At 50.1% G+C, this 18,814-nt stretch overlaps 1 protein-coding gene across 3 annotated transcripts in view; it reads left to right on the forward strand.

Annotated features, from left to right (window-relative positions):
• LOC147628999 (ribonucleoside-diphosphate reductase subunit beta) overlaps nt 1-18,814 on the forward strand; it is a 142,139-nt gene that overhangs the window by 89,184 nt on the left and 34,141 nt on the right. For all 3 annotated transcript variants that reach the window (XM_086812201.1, XM_086812203.1, XM_086812202.1), the window contains exon 11: nt 8,428-8,502. In XM_086812201.1, coding sequence (XP_086668327.1) covers nt 8,428-8,502 — 75 coding nt within the window. The remainder of the gene's footprint in view (nt 1-8,427; nt 8,503-18,814) is intronic.

The raw sequence follows: 18,814 nt of genomic DNA on the forward strand, positions 1-18,814 counted from the left end.
GAGCTCTCACAAATCTCGCGAGACTCTATATGACTAATGACTAACCTTGGCCACCCTTTATAGGCTCTTGGCCGGTCATCGTTCGTCCACACTTGGGCGCCCGCCCGTCCATACTTGGGTGCCCGCTCGTTAGTCTATCCCTAACTCAGTTCGCCAATCAGCTTGCCTAGCTCCAAGCTTCCCCAAACCTCGAAGCTAGTCTTGTGTGCGTGTAGCACACGGTAGATACACACTGTGCACATGACATACTCCCCTTCCTCTAAGAGCTCACTCCTGAGCTCACTAAAAAGCCAGGGTAATCTCTCTGAAGAGTAGTCAATGTCTCCCATGTAGCATCCTCCTCAACACGATCCTTCCACTTGATCTTGTATTCCGTGATAAGCGTATTACGCAATCTTCTTTCACGAAATCCAAAAATCTTTTCAGGTTCGTGCGGAACAAATGTCATGTCCTCAACATCTATAATTTCTTGAGGAGTAACTAATTGGTCTGTTCCACCCAGACTCCAGTACTTCCTTAAGTCTACTGACATGAAATACAGGATGAACTTTCACATGAGAAGGCAAATTCAATTCATATGCAACTGAACCAATCCGTCGTGTAATACGAAATGGTCCACAGTATCTAGCGGATAATTTCGGAGATCGACCTGTCCGTAAAGTCTCGGAATCTTTCGGAACTCGCAAATATACCATCGTTCCTTCAGAGAACTCTCTGGGTGAACAATGTCTATTAGAACAAAATCTATCTCGGTCTTGATTCTAATAGATTCTTTCGCAACTTGTAACATTTCTTGCATATCTTGCAAAAAATTATGTGTTGCATCATGCTGAAGTCCTGAGAATCCTACTGTAACAGGTGATCTAGGTTGAAAACCATACATAAGCATGAAAGGACTAAAACCTGTACTCGTATGCTTAGTACTGTTATATGCAAATTCTAACATAGGAAGATAATCCTCCCATGAACTCTGTCTTTTGGATACATATGCTCGAAGCTTATCCTCCAAAAACTTGATTCACTCTTTCAATCTGGCAATCAGATTGAGGATGATCTGAGGAACTCAAATTCAAAGTTGTTTCCAACTTCTCAAAAACAAGTTTCCAAAAATCACTCGTAAACGAGTCCTTATCACTGACTATGTCGTGCGGTAACCCGTACAGTCTAAACAATTGCTCGATAAACTGCCGTGCTAATTGCGTAGCTGTAATAGTCTTCCGGGTCGGTAAAAATCTAGCCATTTTTGTCAAGCGATCTACCATAACCCAAATAGAATCGTGGCCTTGATGTGTTCTTGGCAATCCGGTAATAAAATCCATGGAAATACTTTCCCATTTATTACCTGGGATTTGCAAACGAAGCTACCCTCGCGGGCCTCGAGATTGCTGCCGGCCTCGGCTGCGTAAAGCAGGTGCACGTCTGCACTAGATCCAGGCTCCAAGACCATAGAGCTCTCACAAATCTCGCGAGACTCTATATAACTAATGACTAACCTTGGCCACCCTTTTATAGGCTCTTGGCCGGTCATCGGGCGTCCATACTTGGGCGCCCGTCCGTCCATACTTGGGTGCCCGCCCGTTAGTCTTTCCCTAACTCAGCTCGCCAATCAGCCTGCCTAGCTCCAAGCTTCCCCAAATCTTGAAGCTAGTCTTGTGTGCGTATACGCATTCATGAAATCGAAGAATCTTTTCAGGTTCGTGCGGAACAAATGTCATGTCCTCGACATCTATAATTTCTTGAGGAGTAACTAACTGGTCTGTTCCACCCAGTACTTCCTTAAGTCTACTGACATGAAATACAGGATGAACTTTCACATGAGAAGGCAAATCCAATTCATATGCAACTGAACCAATCCTTCGTGTAATACGAAATGGTTCACAGTATCTAGGAGATAATTTCGGAGATCGACCTGTCCATAAAGTCTCGGAATCTTTCGGAACTCGCAAATACACCATTGTTCCTTCAGAGAACTCTCTGGGTGAATGATGTCTATTAGAATAAAATCTTACTCGGTCTTGAGCACTTCTAATAGATTCCTTCGCAACTTGTAACATTTTTTGCATATCTTGCAAAAAATTATGTGCTGCATTATGCTGAAATCCTGAGAATCCTACTGTAACAGGTGATTTAGGTTGAAAACCATACATAAGCATGAAAGGACTAAAACTTGTACTCGTATGCTTAGTACTGTTATATGCAAATTCTAACATAGGAAGATAATCCTCCCATGAACTCTGTCTTTTGGATACATATGCTCGAAGCATATCCTCCAAAATCTGATTCACTCTTTCAGTCTGGCCATCAGAATGAGGATGATCTGAGGAACTCAAATTCAAAGTTGTTTGCAACTTCTCAAAAACAAGTTTCCAAAAATCACTCGTAAACTATTACTGACTATGTCGTGCGGTAACCCGTACAGTCTAAACAATTGCTCGATAAACTGCCGTGCTAATTGCGTAGTTGTAATAGTCTTCCGGGTCGGTAAAAATCTAGCCATTTTTGTCAAGCGATCTACCACAACCCAAATAGAATCGTGGCCTTGATGTGTTCTTGGCAATCCGGTAATAAAATCCATGGAAATACTTTCCCATTTATTACTTGGGATTTGCAAACGAAGCTACCCTCGCGGGTGCTGCCGGCCTCGGCTGCGTAAAGCAGGTGCACGTCTGCACTAGATCTAGGCTCCAAGACCATAGAGCTCTCACAAATCTCGCGAGACTCTATATAGCTAATGACTAACCTTGGCCACCCTTTTATAGGCTCTTGGCCGGTCATCGGGCGTCCATACTTGGGCGCCCGTCCGTCCATAGTTGGGTGCCCGCCCGTTAGTCTTTCCCTAACTCAGCTCGCCAATCAGCCTGCCTAGCTCCAAGCTTCCCCAAACCTCGAAGCTAGTCTTGTGTGCGTATACGCATTCACGAAATCGAAGAATCTTTTCAGGTTCGTGCGGAACAAATGTCATGTCCTCGACATCTATAATTTCTTGAGGAGTAACTAACTGGTCTGTTCCACCCAGTACTTCCTTAAGTCTACTGACATGAAATACAGGATGAACTTTCACATGAGAAGGCAAATCCAATTCATATGCAACTGAACCAATCCTTCGTGTAATACGAAATGGTTCACAGTATCTAGGAGATAATTTCGGAGATCGACTTGTCCATAAAGTCTCGGAATCTTTTGGAACTCGCAAATACACCATTGTTCCTTCAGAGAACTCTCTGGGTGAATGATGTCTATTAGAATAAAATCTTACTCGGTCTTGAGCACTTCTAATAGATTCCTTCGCAACTTGTAACATTTCCTGCATATCTTGCAAAAAATTATGTGCTGCATCATGCTGAAGTCCTGAGAATCCTACTGTAACAGGTGATTTAGGTTGAAAACCATACATAAGCATGAAAGGACTAAAACTTGTACTCGTATGCTTAGTACTGTTATATGCAAATTCTAACATAGGAAGATAATCCTCCCATGAACTCTGTCTTTTGGATACATATGCTCGAAGCATATCCTCCAAAATCTGATTCACTCTTTCAGTCTGGCCATCAGAATGAGGATGATCTGAGGAACTCAAATTCAAAGTTGTTTCCAACTTCTCAAAAACAAGTTTCCAAAAATCACTCGTAAACTATCACTGACTATGTCGTGCGGTAACCCGTACAGTCTAAACAATTGCTCGATAAACTGCCGTGCTAATTGCGTAGCTGTAATAGTCTTCTGGATCGGTGAAAATCTAGCCATTTTTGTCAAGCGATCTACCACAACCCAAATAGAATCGTGGCCTTGATGTGTTCTTGGCAATCCGGTAATAAAATCCATGGAAATACTTTCCCATTTATTACCTGGGATTTGCAAAGGATGCAACAACCCAGCCTGTCTAAAGCGTTCAGCTTTATTTGCCTGACAAATTTGACACTTTGAGAACATAATCTTCTACATACTCTTTCATCTTTGGCCAATAAAAAGTGTGTTTCACTAACGATATGTGTACCCTAGGGTGTCCAACAGAAGAGGCGTCGTGACAGTCCTTAAGAATCTTGGACCTAATGTCTGGGATCTGTGGTACACAAATTTTGTCATTACGGAATAGTAAACTATTCCGAATCATCCACTGGCCTCTTTCAGCCTGAATGGTAGACTGCTCAGTCATTGAGTCTTGGTCAATCAATGAGCTCCCGTCCTAGATTTTCTGCCAAAATGTACCAAAATAACTATCAGTCCTGCAAAGCCCTCTCAATGACTGAAATAAGTCAGTAGAAATCTCGGTGAACGACAAAGTATTCAGCTCTCTAATTCGACTAAGCGCATCTGCAACACTATTCATGGACACTTTTCTATAACAAATCTCAAAATCAAAATCTTGCATTAACTCAGCCCAACGAGCTTTCCTTCCTCTCAAATCATGCGCATTACACACATACTTGATTGACTGATGATCAGTCAATACCACAAACTTGGAGCCATATAAATAGTGTCTCCAAACCTTGAGAGCACGAATCACAGCATAAAGCTCCTTCTGAAGGATTGGCCAATGAGATTGAGTGTCGTCTAGCTTTTTACTTTCAAAACAACCGGTCTACCATCTTGAAATAGAGCAACCCCGATGGCATAGTCACTGGCATCAGTTTCAAGAACATAAGGCCGACTAGGATCAGGTAATGCTAAGATAGGATCTTTCTTGACTTTATCTTTCAAAAGTCTGAAGGCCATATCCAAATCGTTATTCCGAGTGATAGGCTGATTTGACTTTCGTCCACGACCTTTCAATAAGTCGCTCATCGGTAGTGTGAGCTGAGAGTACTCCCGCACAGATTTCCGAAGAAAAACAACAAAAGCGAAAAAAGAACGAAGTTGTTTCATTTTCGCGGTATAGACCAGTCCAGAACCTTCTGAGCTCGGTCATAGTCAATGCACAATCCATCTCTAGTAATCTTGTGTTCCAATTAAATGATGTCTGTCATTAAAAACTCACATTTACTTAACTTAGCATATAGTCGATTCGTCTTAAAATAGATAAGACAATCGTGAGGTATCTAACATGATCCTCAAGAGTACGATTATATATCAAAATATCATCCAGGAACACCACCACAAATTTTCCCAAATGTTCACGAAAAAGATCGTTCATCATTTGCTGGAAAGTGGCTGGAGCATTGGTTAACCCAAAAGGTAATACGAGAAACTCGTAATGGCCATACCTAGTCTGAAAGGCGGTTCTTTCGACATGCCTGTCATGAATATGTATCTGGTGATAGCCAGTACGTAAATCTATCTTCGTGAAATATTTCGCTCCTGCTAATAACCGGTCAATCAAGTCATCTGATCCAGGGAGAGGATAACGGTTCTTAATTGTCAGCTTGTTCAATCTCTTATAATCTATACACATTCTCCAGGTGTTGTCCTTCTTTCTCCCAAGCAACATAGGTGCACCCCAAGGTGATTTACTTGGACGGATCTGGCCCATCCTCAAATAATCTTCGAGTTGTTTAGCCAACTCATCTTCCTCAGCTTGACTCATCCTGTAAGGTGGAATACTGACAGGATGAGCACCAACGATCAAGTCAATACGATGATCTACGGCCCAGGTAAACCCGATGGCAGTTCCTTAGGAAATACATCTGGAAACGAATCAAGTATCTTCTGTAATTCTTTGCTTTCAAACACACTTAATTCATTGACATCCATGGAAGGAATGAGAAAGGAAGAAAGTGGAATCAATACACAATGGAAAGCGGTATACAAAGAAGAATCCATTATATTTCCAAAATCAACTGTACGGATTGGAAGCATCTCCACCTTTCGATCCCATACTTGCCTTCCCGTGGGTAGGCGTACCTCATAGGTATGATCGCTGGGTGTCGTATCAAGACTCAATTTCTGCACAAGTTTGTAGTTAACAAAGTTGTGTGAGCTGCCAGGGTCTAGAAGAATGTGAATTCTATGGCCATTCACTTCTTCATAAACTCAGAGAAGATCATGCAAGCCAAATACTTTAGAGTTGAACAGACAATCAAAACATGCACTAGGGCGAGAAAGTACAGTAACTGACGTACGTGTCAAAGACAACTGGTTAGCTGCCTTTGGCTTGGGTCCTGCGTTGGTCTTTGCACCCTTTTGCTTTGGGCACTCGTTACGCATGTGTGCTTTTTCTTCGCAGATAAAACAAGGTCTCTCCTTCTTGAGCTTCAAAGCTTTAAGGAGTCGTTTCTTCTTCGCTGGTGTCGAACTTGAATTCTTCGAAGGTTGGTCCGAAGACTTTCCTTCAGTCGTGTTAGCCATAGGTGCAGAGAACTTTCTTTTATCCTTGTTCCCTTGCTCGGTAACGGGTTTCGACTTGGAAAAGACTATTGTATCATCATAGATACGAGCTGAATGAATGGCTTCGTCCAATGTTTTGCATTTGTTATTTTTAACTTGTAAACGGTATGAGTCTGGTAAACCAGCTACGAAGAACCCCAAAAGAGTAGTGGGATCCATCTTTGTAGCTTTCAATTGCAAGTCCCTAAACTTCTGGAGGTAGACCTTATAAGTGAGGTGCTGCGAGGTCATGGTCAAAGCTGTAAACCGGGCAACAACATCATAATCATCCTCTTTCTTGAGGAATTCCTTCCTGAAGACGTCTTCGAATTGTGCCCAAGTTGTTGGCTTAGGATTGAGTTCCTTCCACCAAAGCAAAGCTTTGCCTGAGAGGAAACTTGCCGCTAACTGGATCTTTTTTCCATCATCATATGGATGAAACTGAAAATGGACTTGCCACTTATGTAGCCAAGTGTCCACGATCTCTTTGGTACGTTGCTTTTGCTCGCCCCCAAACGGTTCCGGAGTAATACTGGGGCCTAAAGCAGAGGCCAAGGTATCCATACCGGAAAGAGTAGAGGGTAGTGGTCAAGAGAGAGATGGAGTTCTGTAAGGCTTGCATTTGGGCGGCAATTTTTGCCTGACGTTCCGAAGAAGAAGCTTCGAGAGAAACTTTGAACTCTTGGAAATTTGATTTTGACACATAATCGTCAAAAAGATCGGCATCGGTATCTTCTGTAGCCGGCAAGCCTTCGCGTTCGACAAGGGGCTCCAACTCCAATTCTTGGGTCGACATCGTGAAGAGGGCAAGTGGAGAGAAAATTTGATCTTTGCACGATAAAATTGCGAGGGAACTTGAGAGCTTGAGAGCTGGTGCTTTGGCGATGCTGAGTAGAGGGTGCAGGTGACGGCAACAGGCTTAGGTTGGCGGCGGCTAGTGCTAGCGGCGTTGAGTGTTGGCGACTGTGATGGCTGGCTGGCTGGCTGGCTGAGCCACCTAGCTGCGTTGGTTGGGCTAGCTGGCGATGGGCGCAGCAGCCAAGCGGTGGAACGATTAGGTGCTGCAGTTGGTGGTTCAGGTGCTGGCTGCTGGCGGTGACTCACGTGGTGGAGGCTGGCCAAGTACAAGTAGAAGGTGGCGGTGGTGAATAGTAAGCACTGGCTGGCGCAAATAGTAGAGAGGGGTGGGGGCGCTGGCGTCTGTACAGAACGGTTAGGCAGCGCGAAAGCAGGAGCTCTGATCGGTGGCAGTAGCACACAAGGCGGCGGCAGCAAGTAGGCGATGGAATTTGAGGTAGCGCAGATGTACGATCATCAATTGGCGAGGATGATGAAGATGAAGAAAAACCTGATGTCTTGATCGATGATCTTCGTGTCTTGTCCTTGATGATGCCCCTTCAAGAGGGATTCTTGCTTCGTTTATACTTGTAGCAAGCCTTGCTTTTTGTCAAAGCCATCATGCTTTGCTTTGCCTTTTTCTCTTTGCTTTTCCCTTTTTCACTTTATACAATAAAATATTACTCAACTTTTGACTAGCTTTTCCAAGTTCTTTTATGCTTTGCTTTTCTAGCTTCAGGGCCTTGCTTTTTGCCCCTAGATCTGCTTTTTGAAAAAGAGGGATTTAGCTTTTTGGTCCGGCTCAGTCTCCTCTTTCCAGGGGTGATCCTAGCTCGCAGTCAACTCAGTTTGACTTTTTACTTTTCTCTGCTTTTTGACCAAAACTGGTGCTTTTTCTTGAGCAATCCATAATATCCCTGTTCCCATACCTTCTTCCACTGGTCCGGTGTCCAGACAAGGATTTCATCATATGAAATAGGGCTAGGAGGGCCAAATAGTTACATAGTAGTCATATGAAATGCCTAGCATGTGTACGTTCAATTTTAAGAAACACAATTTGTTGGAGGAAAGTGATCCATATGTGGAACATTTTAGTATTTTTGAATTGTTTAGCATGCACATAGAAACATGAGTCAGTTTAAGATTCCTGTATTAAAAAAGTGTTTCTATCTCAGGTTTTCAAGAAGCGGACATGGAGTTGTGTGTGTGCACATGCTGACGTTATCGTATTACCATGGCTCTGAACCCATTGTGTGAGGCTGATCAGTTCTGTGATTTTTTTTTTAACAGCAAGGTGTGCAGAAGGTGCTGGACGTGAGGTTTCATCCAAGCAATCTACCTCAGCTTGTTTGCAGCTCAAATGCGGTAAAGCCCCTTTTCCTCCTATACTTTAAACAGCACAAATCAATTGTTTTTGGGACTGTTGCTGCATGCTAGCTTTTATAACCTTTTTAAGTGATGCTTACGAGTGTGTGATACGTAATCTACCTTTTCAAAGGGAACAAGGCAGAAAGCATGCTACTGCATTTATAGCATGTTTCTTGATAGTGAACTTCTGCATGGAACACAATGTCCTTAATTTTTAAGTTGTTACTTTGTTTGAGTTTGTTGATGTTTTTGGTCTTGTAGGTGGATACCCTAGGATATAAGCTTGATCCTTGAAACAGTCGTGCTTTGCAACGATTGCTCTTGGGCATTGTTTTTTTTTTTCCGAGAAAAGATCCTTTCATTAGTTATATCAAAAACGCCCGTAGGGCTACAAAAGACCCTCTCCTGCTCATAAGAAAACAGAGCAGAGATCCAATCAAGGCAGCTAGGGAGACTCTCCCTAGGTGCAAAAAAGTACAAATATCAGTACAAAGAACTGAGGGGCTATATCATACAATAGGGGGGGGAAAAGCCAAACAAGTGGCCTGTAGCGGGGGGAGCCCGCGTGTAGGGTATAGAAGGGGCCGTTGCGCCAAGTGATGTGAAAGGCCTGGTGCCGCAAGATCGCCTCATCCGAGTCGCCCCGGATGCGGTCATACTGTCCTCGCAGGGTGTGGATCAACTCCTGCCAAATCCCCCGAATAGTCTCTGCTGGTGGCTCCAGTCTCCCCTCAAAGGCCCTGAAACACCGGGCTCTCCAGGTGAACCAGATGGTGAGGCTGCTGAGGAGCTCCCATCGTAGATCCCTCTCCTGTGTCCAACCGGCGGACGAGAAATCCGGTGAAGGAACAAGGCGAGGCTGGCCCCTAATGAGTCTGATGGCCTGGCTGTCCTGCTTCGTCTCATATCCCAGAGCAGGCCCTGACGAAGTCGACCAAGCAGCGGCACCCCACGTATACATGCCCTCTGGAGAGAGGGGGGCCAGAATGCGCAGCATCCGCAGCCAAATCTGCTGCGCCTGAGGACAGTCCCATAGGCAGTGTCTCTGTCTCTCCAAAGGGTGGCCGCATCAGACGCAGGCCGCCGGAAGACCACTGTAGACAAGCCAGGTGCCAACTGCAGATCCCCTGTGGCTATGAGACCAAAAGTAATACAATGGTACCATGGATATACTGAGCCATGAAAAACTGAAAGAAAAAGGAAAATCCTGGATCTCATAGTAGAGGCATCTACCATCCTCAGTGCAAGCTCTGACAGCAATCAGGATCTCCAACTGTGTAAAGGCTTCCATCCACCGTGGGGCCACTGGCTCGAGAGGCGTGAACCACTCCTCTGTGAGTGCCTCCTGAATGTCATCCCTCATAATCAGCCCCCCTCTGAAGTGACTCAGCCTCTCCACCTGGATCTCCTCTGGGAGACTGCATAAGGCCTGCCAGTGTCCAAAACTACGTGCTGGGCCTGCCGCCAATGGTCCCCAGGCTAGACGAGGCCGAGAACCCAGCATATGACCCTGCTCTATGCGTACAGCTGGGCTCCAAATGAGCGGCTGTCTAGCCCGCTCCTCATCACAAGAAGGTCTCTGAGAGAGCCCCGGTCTCAGCAACTCCCAAGCTCGCAGGATGCTCAAGGCAAATCTGTCCTCCCATCCTCTACTGAGGCCTGTCCTCCTCATCTCTATGAAGATCCATCGTATCTCTGGTGGCCAAGTGCCCCCTGCTGGGGGAGCCCTAGCATGTAGTCGCTGAAAAAGCAGTCTTTCCAAGGCTCAGCGCCTGGAAGCAGCCCCCGAACAATAAGCTTCCCCTATAAGGCTCTACTTTGATCAACTGGATCTATAATGCCCAAGCCCCCCTGGGCCAGCGGAAGAGTAATAACTGCCCAAGCAACCTTAGCCCGGGCTGGCTGACCATCCCGCCCAGACCAAAGAAAGTTCCTGATCAGCCTCTGTACTTGGTTGATGCAAGAGCTCGAGAAGATCCAGCAAGATGTGATGTACCACATGGTCGCTAAAAGCACCAGATTTGCCACCACCTACCTCCTAGCCAAGGATAGCCGAGCTGTACTCCAATACAAAGGCTTCTTCCGAATGCTCAGAAGAAGCGGGGCGATCTGCTGCTCAGGTGACAAGTCTAGTCCAATCTGGCATCCTAAATACCGCACTGCTGTGCCAGGAGGAATCCATCTAAAACCTGGGTCTGGGCTCCATGCCGGAGTGGGAGCGCTACTGATCCAAAAGGCCACTGTCTTGCGCCAATTGATCAATGCTCCCAAAGCTGCACTAAAAATCTGAAGCGACTGCTCTGCCCTCTGAAGATTGGCCTCCTGGCCATGCAAAAACAAACCCGTGTCATCAGCAAACTCAGCATTGAGCAGGTCCTCACCCTGGACTGGGAGCTGGAGTCCTCTCAAACCAACCTCCTCTGCCGTCAGATACATGCTCATAGCCTCAGCAAAGAAGAGAAAAAGAAACGGGGCGAGAGGACAACCCGATCTGGTCAACTCAAAACTCGGCCCCCGTTTCCTGCCATCAGCACCTGGCTACGAGCTGTGGAATATAGAGCTGCCACTCCTCGAATCCAAACTGGCTCAAAGCCCAGGCAAAGCATAGTGCCCTCTAAGAAACCCCAATCGACTCTATCGTATGCCTTCTCAAAATCGAGAAGCATCACGACTAGGTCCTCACCGAGAAATCTAGCTCGGGCCGTCGCCTCCCAGAAGGTGAAAATGTTGTCAAGGATACTGCGCTCCTTGACGAATCCTGTCTGGGTAGCATGAATCAACTCCCCAAGGAAGGGCTGGATCCTCAAACTCAAGGCCTTTGCTAAGACCTTGTAGACAGTATTGAGGATCGTAATAGGTCTCCAATGCCGAATATCATCTGACACTCCCTCCCCCTTGGGGATAAGAAAGATCAAGCCCTCTGAAAAGCTCTGTGGCATCACCCAAGTGTCCAAAACATACTGAAAGCCCCTGCGGAGGCCTGGCCCCAAAAGGTCCCAATAGCGCATAAAAAAGGCAGGCGTCAATCCGTCCTCCCCAGGGCAACTATGGCGCAGAAGGACCCTCAAAGCCTCAGCAAGCTCAACCTCTGAAAGAGGCTCACCCAGAACTGTGCGCATACGATTTGTGACCCTCCTTTGCACATGGGCCCACACAGTCTGCTGTCTGCAAGCATCCCGAGCCTCCGTGGGTGGCTCCGCTGAAAGCAGGTCTCTATAGAACTCAGTGGCAATGACTCTGATCTCCCCGGGCTCAGTGGCTACCGATTCGTCCTGCCTCCTGAGCTGGCGTACTCCTGCTCGAGCATGGCGGGGTCCAGTAATCTCAAAAAACTCGCTAGTCACTCTATCACCAAGCTGCGTCCACTGAGAGGCCTGGCGACGATAGTAGAACTCATGTCTCTGCTCCTCTGCCTCTCTAACCTCGTGGCATGCTTGGCTCAGCTGGGACGCCACCCACTCACATGTAGGCTGCTGCTCCTGAAGGCGCTGGAGCGAAGCAAGGCTACGTCTCAACCAACGCTCTCGCTCTCGAGTCTCTCCCAGCCGTGTCAAGGCTACAGCGTGCAAAAAAGAGCTGAGCTCGATGAGTCCCTGGGCACACTGGCCTGCTGCATCCTGGTCAGAGCTCTGGCTATCATGCCATATCCTCTCAATGTCCTCAGAAAGACTAGGATCTGTAAGTACCCTCTCTGGGATCCTCAACTGCAAGCTGGTCTCCCGTGTCCTCTCCTCAAGTGTCAAAATAACTGGCGCATGGTCTGAAAAAGAGGTGCCAGCGAGAATGCCAACGGAGCCCCCACGCTCCCCGAACCTGTCGCCCACATAGAAGCGATCAATCCGTGTCCCTCCCTGCCGGCGATCCGACCGAGAAAAACTAAGACTGTCCTGAGAGCGGGAGAAAGCCTCATGCTACCATGCATCAGTGATCCGCAGTGTCATGCAAAATCGCTCCCAAGCTGCAAGCTCCGTGCCGTGCACTGTAACGTGACTGCCTCCCACCCTATCGGCCGGGTCCTCAAGCATGTTGAAGTCTCCCCCGACACACCAATGTGCGGCCTCTGGCAATGCATCCGTAACAAGGGTCCAGAACTCTGCTCTGGCACTAGCATGGTTGGGCGCATAGACATTGAGCACGCCAAAGAGCTCATCATGCATCCTCAGAATGACATACTGTGCTCTACCAGGCACAATGACCCCGCGACCCACAATGGCCTGCCGCCATACATCCGCAATGACCATACATACTCCTCCCTGCCCACCCAAGGGGCCAAACCCTGCAGACCAAAATGTGTCCCATCTACCAGGCATAACCGAACCGTATCTTCGGATCTTGCTCTCACCCAAATGGTGCTCCTGCATCATCAGAATATCAATACTGCCCCCAACCAGGCATCTCTGAAGCTCCTGCCTCAAGCAACCAAGATAACGTACATAGTGTGCGCCGCCAAGGCCCTGTACATTCCATGAGATGATCCTCATGGATGACCTGCTGAGGTGGAGGCTGTCTCAGCCGTACGGCGGGCCTTCACAAGCGGCTTGGATGGAGAATAGTCCCCATCCGAGCGGCTACGAATCTGCCCACCCGGTGTGCTGCAAGAATCTCGGATCAGGCGCCAGTGGCTGTGTCCCATGGCGACTGCCTCCCGCTCAGAGAGAGCAACCTCGTGTATGCATACATAACCAGGGTCGCGTGCTAAGTTTGCCACTATTCGAACCACCAAATGTCGAATCCCGGAGGCATCCACACTCCCGGTATCAAAGAAAAAATGAGCCAACTCCCAGAGTCGGCCTATCACATCTGTCACCTCCAGATCGCTCACATGGTGAGAAAACTCAACTGCGTGAGTCTTTAAAATGCTAAGAGCGAGATCCAGAGTCCACTCCCGGTCACTAGGGCCACAGAGAGGGAAAGAGAAGGCCACTGCCGAATCAAGTGCCTCCTCCCCTCGGGCCAGAGGTATCACTACATGAACTCTGATGGGTGCTGGCTCATGGGGGCCCTCCACTCCAAAAAGCCGTGTGAAGGAGTAGTCAAAAGCCTCCAAGCGCTGTCTAGTGTCGAGACGACTCAGCCGACTGCGGATAGAGGATATCTGTGAAGCCCGAATTGGCATGGTAAGTCTCCTCTGCGGTGCTCGAGCAAGGTCGGTGCTCAGTGCCCGCCGGACTGCAGGTGAGCGCCAGGGAACTGCCAGGGTCTCCCGGGGAGCTGAGGCGAGCGGAGGGGGAGGAGGGGGGGGAGAAGGAGCCGCTGCCAAAACCGGAGCGGGAACGGGAGGAGGCGAAGGTGGAAGCGAGGCGGGAGGGGGGGAGGGGGGGTGGGGGCGAAGGAGGGGGTGCTGGCATCTCCTGGTCCTCAGACGGCGCTGGGGTCTCCTCCTAGAGAGGAGCAAAGCTGTTCCTCACGGCGGGAACCCAGTGATGCTGAGACTGTGGCTGCTGCTGCATCGGTCTCTGGGCGTGCTGCTGTGGCTGTCTCCCTCTACGGCGCCCCTGTCCAGGCTGCCACTCCGAGGTCTCTGTGGGCTGAGCAGGTGTCCCGGAGGCTGCCTGCCGAGCCGCATCTGTGGGCGGGCCATCGGGGGCCCGCTGCTGCGGTGAAGGTCGGGGTCTCTTGCGAGGGCAGGCCTTGGCCATGTGGCTGACCTGCCTGCATATAAAACACTGGTTCGGGAGCCCCGAAAACTCCACTCTCTGATCAATCCATCCCCCCCTATCCTAGGTAGCTGAATGACCTTCGGAAGGGAGGAGATGTTAGGAACCAAAACTCTGACCGAAGGTAGCCCAGCTGCTCTAGCCACCACTGAAGCTGCTGTGGGGCCAGTCTCAAGCACCGAGCCCACTAATGCTTCTAGCCTAGAAAGGAGCGGAAGGTACTCGCGGTGGAGTCCAGGGAAGCAAACTATAACATGGAATAGGCGCTCTCCTTGCTCGGCCGCTGCTGGGTCAAAGCCATGCTGCCAAGGTCTGAAGAATGCCCGAGCGCCCCTGATGTCAAGGGGACTCATGGCTAGGACCTGGGCCACGCTCTGGGCTTTCTCGAACTCAATCTGGTAGTGTCCAGGCCAGTAATTGAACGTCCAGGATCTTGCCCACATCTGCAAGAAGGCGGGCCTGGAGAAGATCCCGGATCTCCCCTCTGCTGGGGCGAGTGCCGACTATACGGCAGATGGTGGAATGTGCCTGGAGGCGTTCCACCTCTGCGGCGAGGCTCGCTTCCTCTTCTGGCGAAAGAGAAAGCCTGATGGGGGTATCCTCAGGGGCGGGCGAGGGGGCTGCGGAAGAGTCCCTCTGAGGTGGGGCGGGAGGAGCCTCCATCAGTGTCTGAAGCTAGGTCGAAGGCGAAGCGAATGCGGAGAGTCCTGCAAGAACCGAGCTGCACAAAAGGCGGAGGGGGAAAGGCGGAAGGCAGAGGAAAACAGAGGGGGCGGAAAAAAAACAAAAAGAAGGGGAGGGGCGTAAGGCGGCGGCGAAAAAGCGGGGGGGGGGGGGGGGTGGAGGCAACGCGAAAGGGGGTGGGGGGGAGAGAGGGCGGAGGCTGGCGGAGGGGGTGGGTCGCTTAAGAAGGGGAGAATCAAGGGGGCGCGAAGGAGAGGAGCAGGGGGCGGCGGGCGCTACAGAGTTGGGGCGGGGGGCGCAAGAAGACCAGGCCGGGGGGGGGGGGGGGGGGGGGGCAGACGCGAGGGCGGCAAAAAATAGGGCAGGCGGGGGGAACAGACGCGAGGGCGGGGAGGGGGGGAGCGTGCAGGCTGTAGCGCGAGCCGGGGGGGAGCGGAAGCTTCAGCGAGCCGTTGTTATGTCTGGTCATATCATTCTCATGCTCTTGGGCATTGTTTGTTAAGAGTGAATTCAATTCGTAGGTTATTGATATTAGTCCAACTATTTCATTGCTTGTAAGTAACATTTTGCCATGTGGATACCCTAGGATATAACCTTGATCCTTGGAACAGTTGTGCTTTGCAACCATTGCTTTTGGGCATTGTTTTTTTTTTTCCCCGAGAAAAGATCCTTTCATTAGTTATATAAAAACGCCCGTAGGGCTACAAAAGATCTCTCCTGCTCATAAGAGAAACAGAGCAGTGAATACAGCAAGGCAGCCCGGGAGACTCTCCCTAGGTGCTGCAAAATACAAGCATCAGTACAAAGGACTGAGAGGCTAAATCATACAATAGGGGGGGGGGGGGGGAGCCAAACAGGTGGCCTGTAATGCCAACGGGGGGATCCCGTGTGTAAGGTGTAGAAGGGGCCGCTGCGCCAGGTGGTGTGAAATGCCTGGCGCCGCAAGATCGCCTCATCCGAGTCGCCCCGGATGCGGTCATACTGTCCTCGCAGGGTGTGGATCAACTCCTGCCAAATCCCCCGTACAGTCTCTGCTGGTGGCTCCAGTCTCCCCTCAGAGGCCGTGAAACACCGGGCCCTCCAGGTGAACCAGATGGTGAGGCTGCTGAGGAGCTCCCATCGTAAATCCCTCTCCTGTGTCCAGCTGGCGGACGAGAAATCCGGTGCCGGAACCAGGCGAGGCTGGCCACTAATGAATCTGATGGCCTGATTGTCCTGCTCCATCTCATAGCCCATAGCAGGCCCTGACGAAGTCGACCAAGCAGCGGCACCCCACGTAAACATACCCTCTGGAGAGAGGGGGGCCAGAATACGCAGCATCCGCAGCCAAATCTGCTGCGCCTGAGGGCAATCCCAAAGGCAATGTCTCTGTGTCTCCATAGGGTGGCCGCATCGGACACAGGCCGCCGGAAGACCGCTGTAAACAAGCCAGGTGCCAATTGCTGAGCCCCTGTGGGCGACCAGCCACCACTGGAAAGTCGAGATCCTGCGGGCCTGTCGACTAGCCCAGAGCCGAGCCCAAAAATTCTCCAGGAACTCCTGTGAGAGTCCCTGTAGCTGCCAATGCCCCACTGCAGCTGGAGAGACCATCCTCCTCGCCGTCAGAATATGCCGCCCCAGCCGAACTGTATACTGGAAAAAGGTGATCTCTGTGGCCTCAAGGGATGCATAAGGATCATGCCACTCGTATTCCCCCGGGTCCCACTGTAGCCGGGCCAAGGGGCGCGCTGCATATGCCCATATGCGCCAATCCGGGAGCACATCTGCAAGGTCGGGGTCAATATGCCACTTCCGAGAAGTGACGGCCACTACCTGTATCCTCTGAAAGGTGCACTCTGCAACCAAAGGCGACTCCACCTCCACTCTCTGAAGTCTGCCCTCATCCTGAATCTCATAGTAAAGGCATCTGCCATCCTCAGTGCAAGCTCTGACAGCAATCAGGATCTCCAACTGTGTAAAGGCTCCCATCCACCGTGGGACCGCTGGCTCGAAGGGCGTGAACCACTCCTTTGTGAGTGCCTCCTGAATATCATCCCTCATAATCAACCCCCCTCTGAAGTGACTCAGCCTCTCCACCTGGATCTCCTCTGGGAGACTGTAGAAGGCCTGCCAGTCTCCAAAGCTACGTGCTGGGCCTGCCGCTAAAGGTCCCCAGGCTAGGCGAGGCCGAGAACCTAGCATATGACCCTGCTCTGTGTGAACCGCTGGGCTCCAGATGAGCGGCTGTCTGGCCCGCTCCTCAACACAAGGAGGAGGTCGCTGAGAGAGCCCCGGTCTCGGCAGCTCCCAAGCTCTCAGGATGCTCAAAGCAAATGTGTCCTCCCATCCTCTACTGAGGCCTGTCCTCCTCATCTCTATGAAGATCCAGCGAATCTCTGGTGCCCAAGTGCCCCCTGCTGGGGGAGCCCTAGCCTGCAGCCGCTGCAAGAGAAGCTCTTTCCAAGGCTCAGCGCGCCTGGAAGCAGCCCCCGAACAATAAGCTTCCCCAATAAGGCTCTACTATGATCGACTGGATCTATAATGCCCAAACCTCCCTGAGCCAGCGGAAGTGTAATAACTGCCCATGAAACCTTTGCCCGGGCTGGCTGACCGTCCCGCCCAGACCAAAGAAAGTTCCTGATCAACCTCTGTACCTGGCTGATGCAAGAGCTCGAGAAGATCCAGCAAGACGTAATGTACCACATGGTTGCTAACAGCACTTGATTTGCCACCACCACCCTCCCAGCCAAGGATAGTCGAGCTGTACTCCAATACAAAAGCTTCTTCCGAATGCTCAGAAGAAGCGGGGCAATCTGCTGCTTAGGTGACAAATCTAGTCCAATCTGGCATCCCAAATACCGCACTGCTGTGCCAGGAGGAATCCATCTAAAACCGGGGTCCGGGCTCCATGCCGGAGTGGGAGCACTACTGATCCAAAAGGCCGCTGTCTTGTGCCAATTGATCAATGCTCCCGAAGCTGCACTAAAAACCTGGAGCGACTGCTCTGCCCGAAGAAGATTGGCCTCTTGGCCATGCAAAAATAAGCCCGTGTCGTCTGCAAACTCAGCATCGAGCAGGTCCTCCCCCCGGACTGGGAGCTGGAGTCCTCTCAAACCAACCTCCTCTGCCGTCAAATACATGCTCATAGCCTCCGCAAAGAAGAGAAAGAGAAAAGGGGCGAGGGGACACCCCTGACGGACTGATCTGGTCAGCTCAAAACTCGGCCCCCGTCCTCCTGCAATCAACACCTGGCTACGAGCTGTGGAATACAGAGCCGCCACCCCTCTGATCCATCCTGGCTCAAAGCCCAGGCGAAGCATAGTGCCCTCTAAGAAACCCCAATCAACTCTATCGTATGCCTTCTCAAAATCGAGAAGCATCACGACCAAGTCCTCGCCAAGAAATCTAGCTCAGGCCGTCGCCTCCCAGAAAGTAAAGATGTTGTCAAGGATACTGCGCTCCTTGACGAATCCTGTCTGGGTAGCATGAATCAACTCCCCCAGGAAGGGCTGGATCCTCAAACTCAAGGCCTTTGCTAAGACCTTGCAGACAGTATTGAGGATCGTAATAGGCCTCCAATGCCGAATATCATCTGATACTCCCTCCCCCTTGGGGATAAGAAAGATCAAGTCCTTTGAAAAGCTCTGTGGCATCACCCCAGTGTACAAAACATACTGGAAGCCCCTGCGGAGGCCTAGCCCCAAAAGGTCCCAATAGCGCATAAAAAAGGCCGGCGTCAGTCCGTCCTCCCCTGGGCAACTATGTCGCGGCAGGACCCTCAAGGCCTCGGCAAGCTCAATCTCTGAAAGAGGCGCACCAAGAACTGTACGCATACGATCTGTGACCCTCCTCTGCACATGGGCCCACACAGTCTGTCTGCATGCATCTTGATCTATAGTGGCTGGCTCCGCTGAAAGCAAGTCTCTATAGAATGCGGTGGCAATGGCTCTGATCTCCCTGGGCTCAGTAGCTACCGATCCATCCGGTCT

This window comes from Cibotium barometz, chromosome 18, assembly GCF_041138505.1.
Source record: "Cibotium barometz isolate CiBa-2024 chromosome 18, ASM4113850v1, whole genome shotgun sequence".
NCBI lineage: Eukaryota > Viridiplantae > Streptophyta > Polypodiopsida > Cyatheales > Cibotiaceae > Cibotium > Cibotium barometz.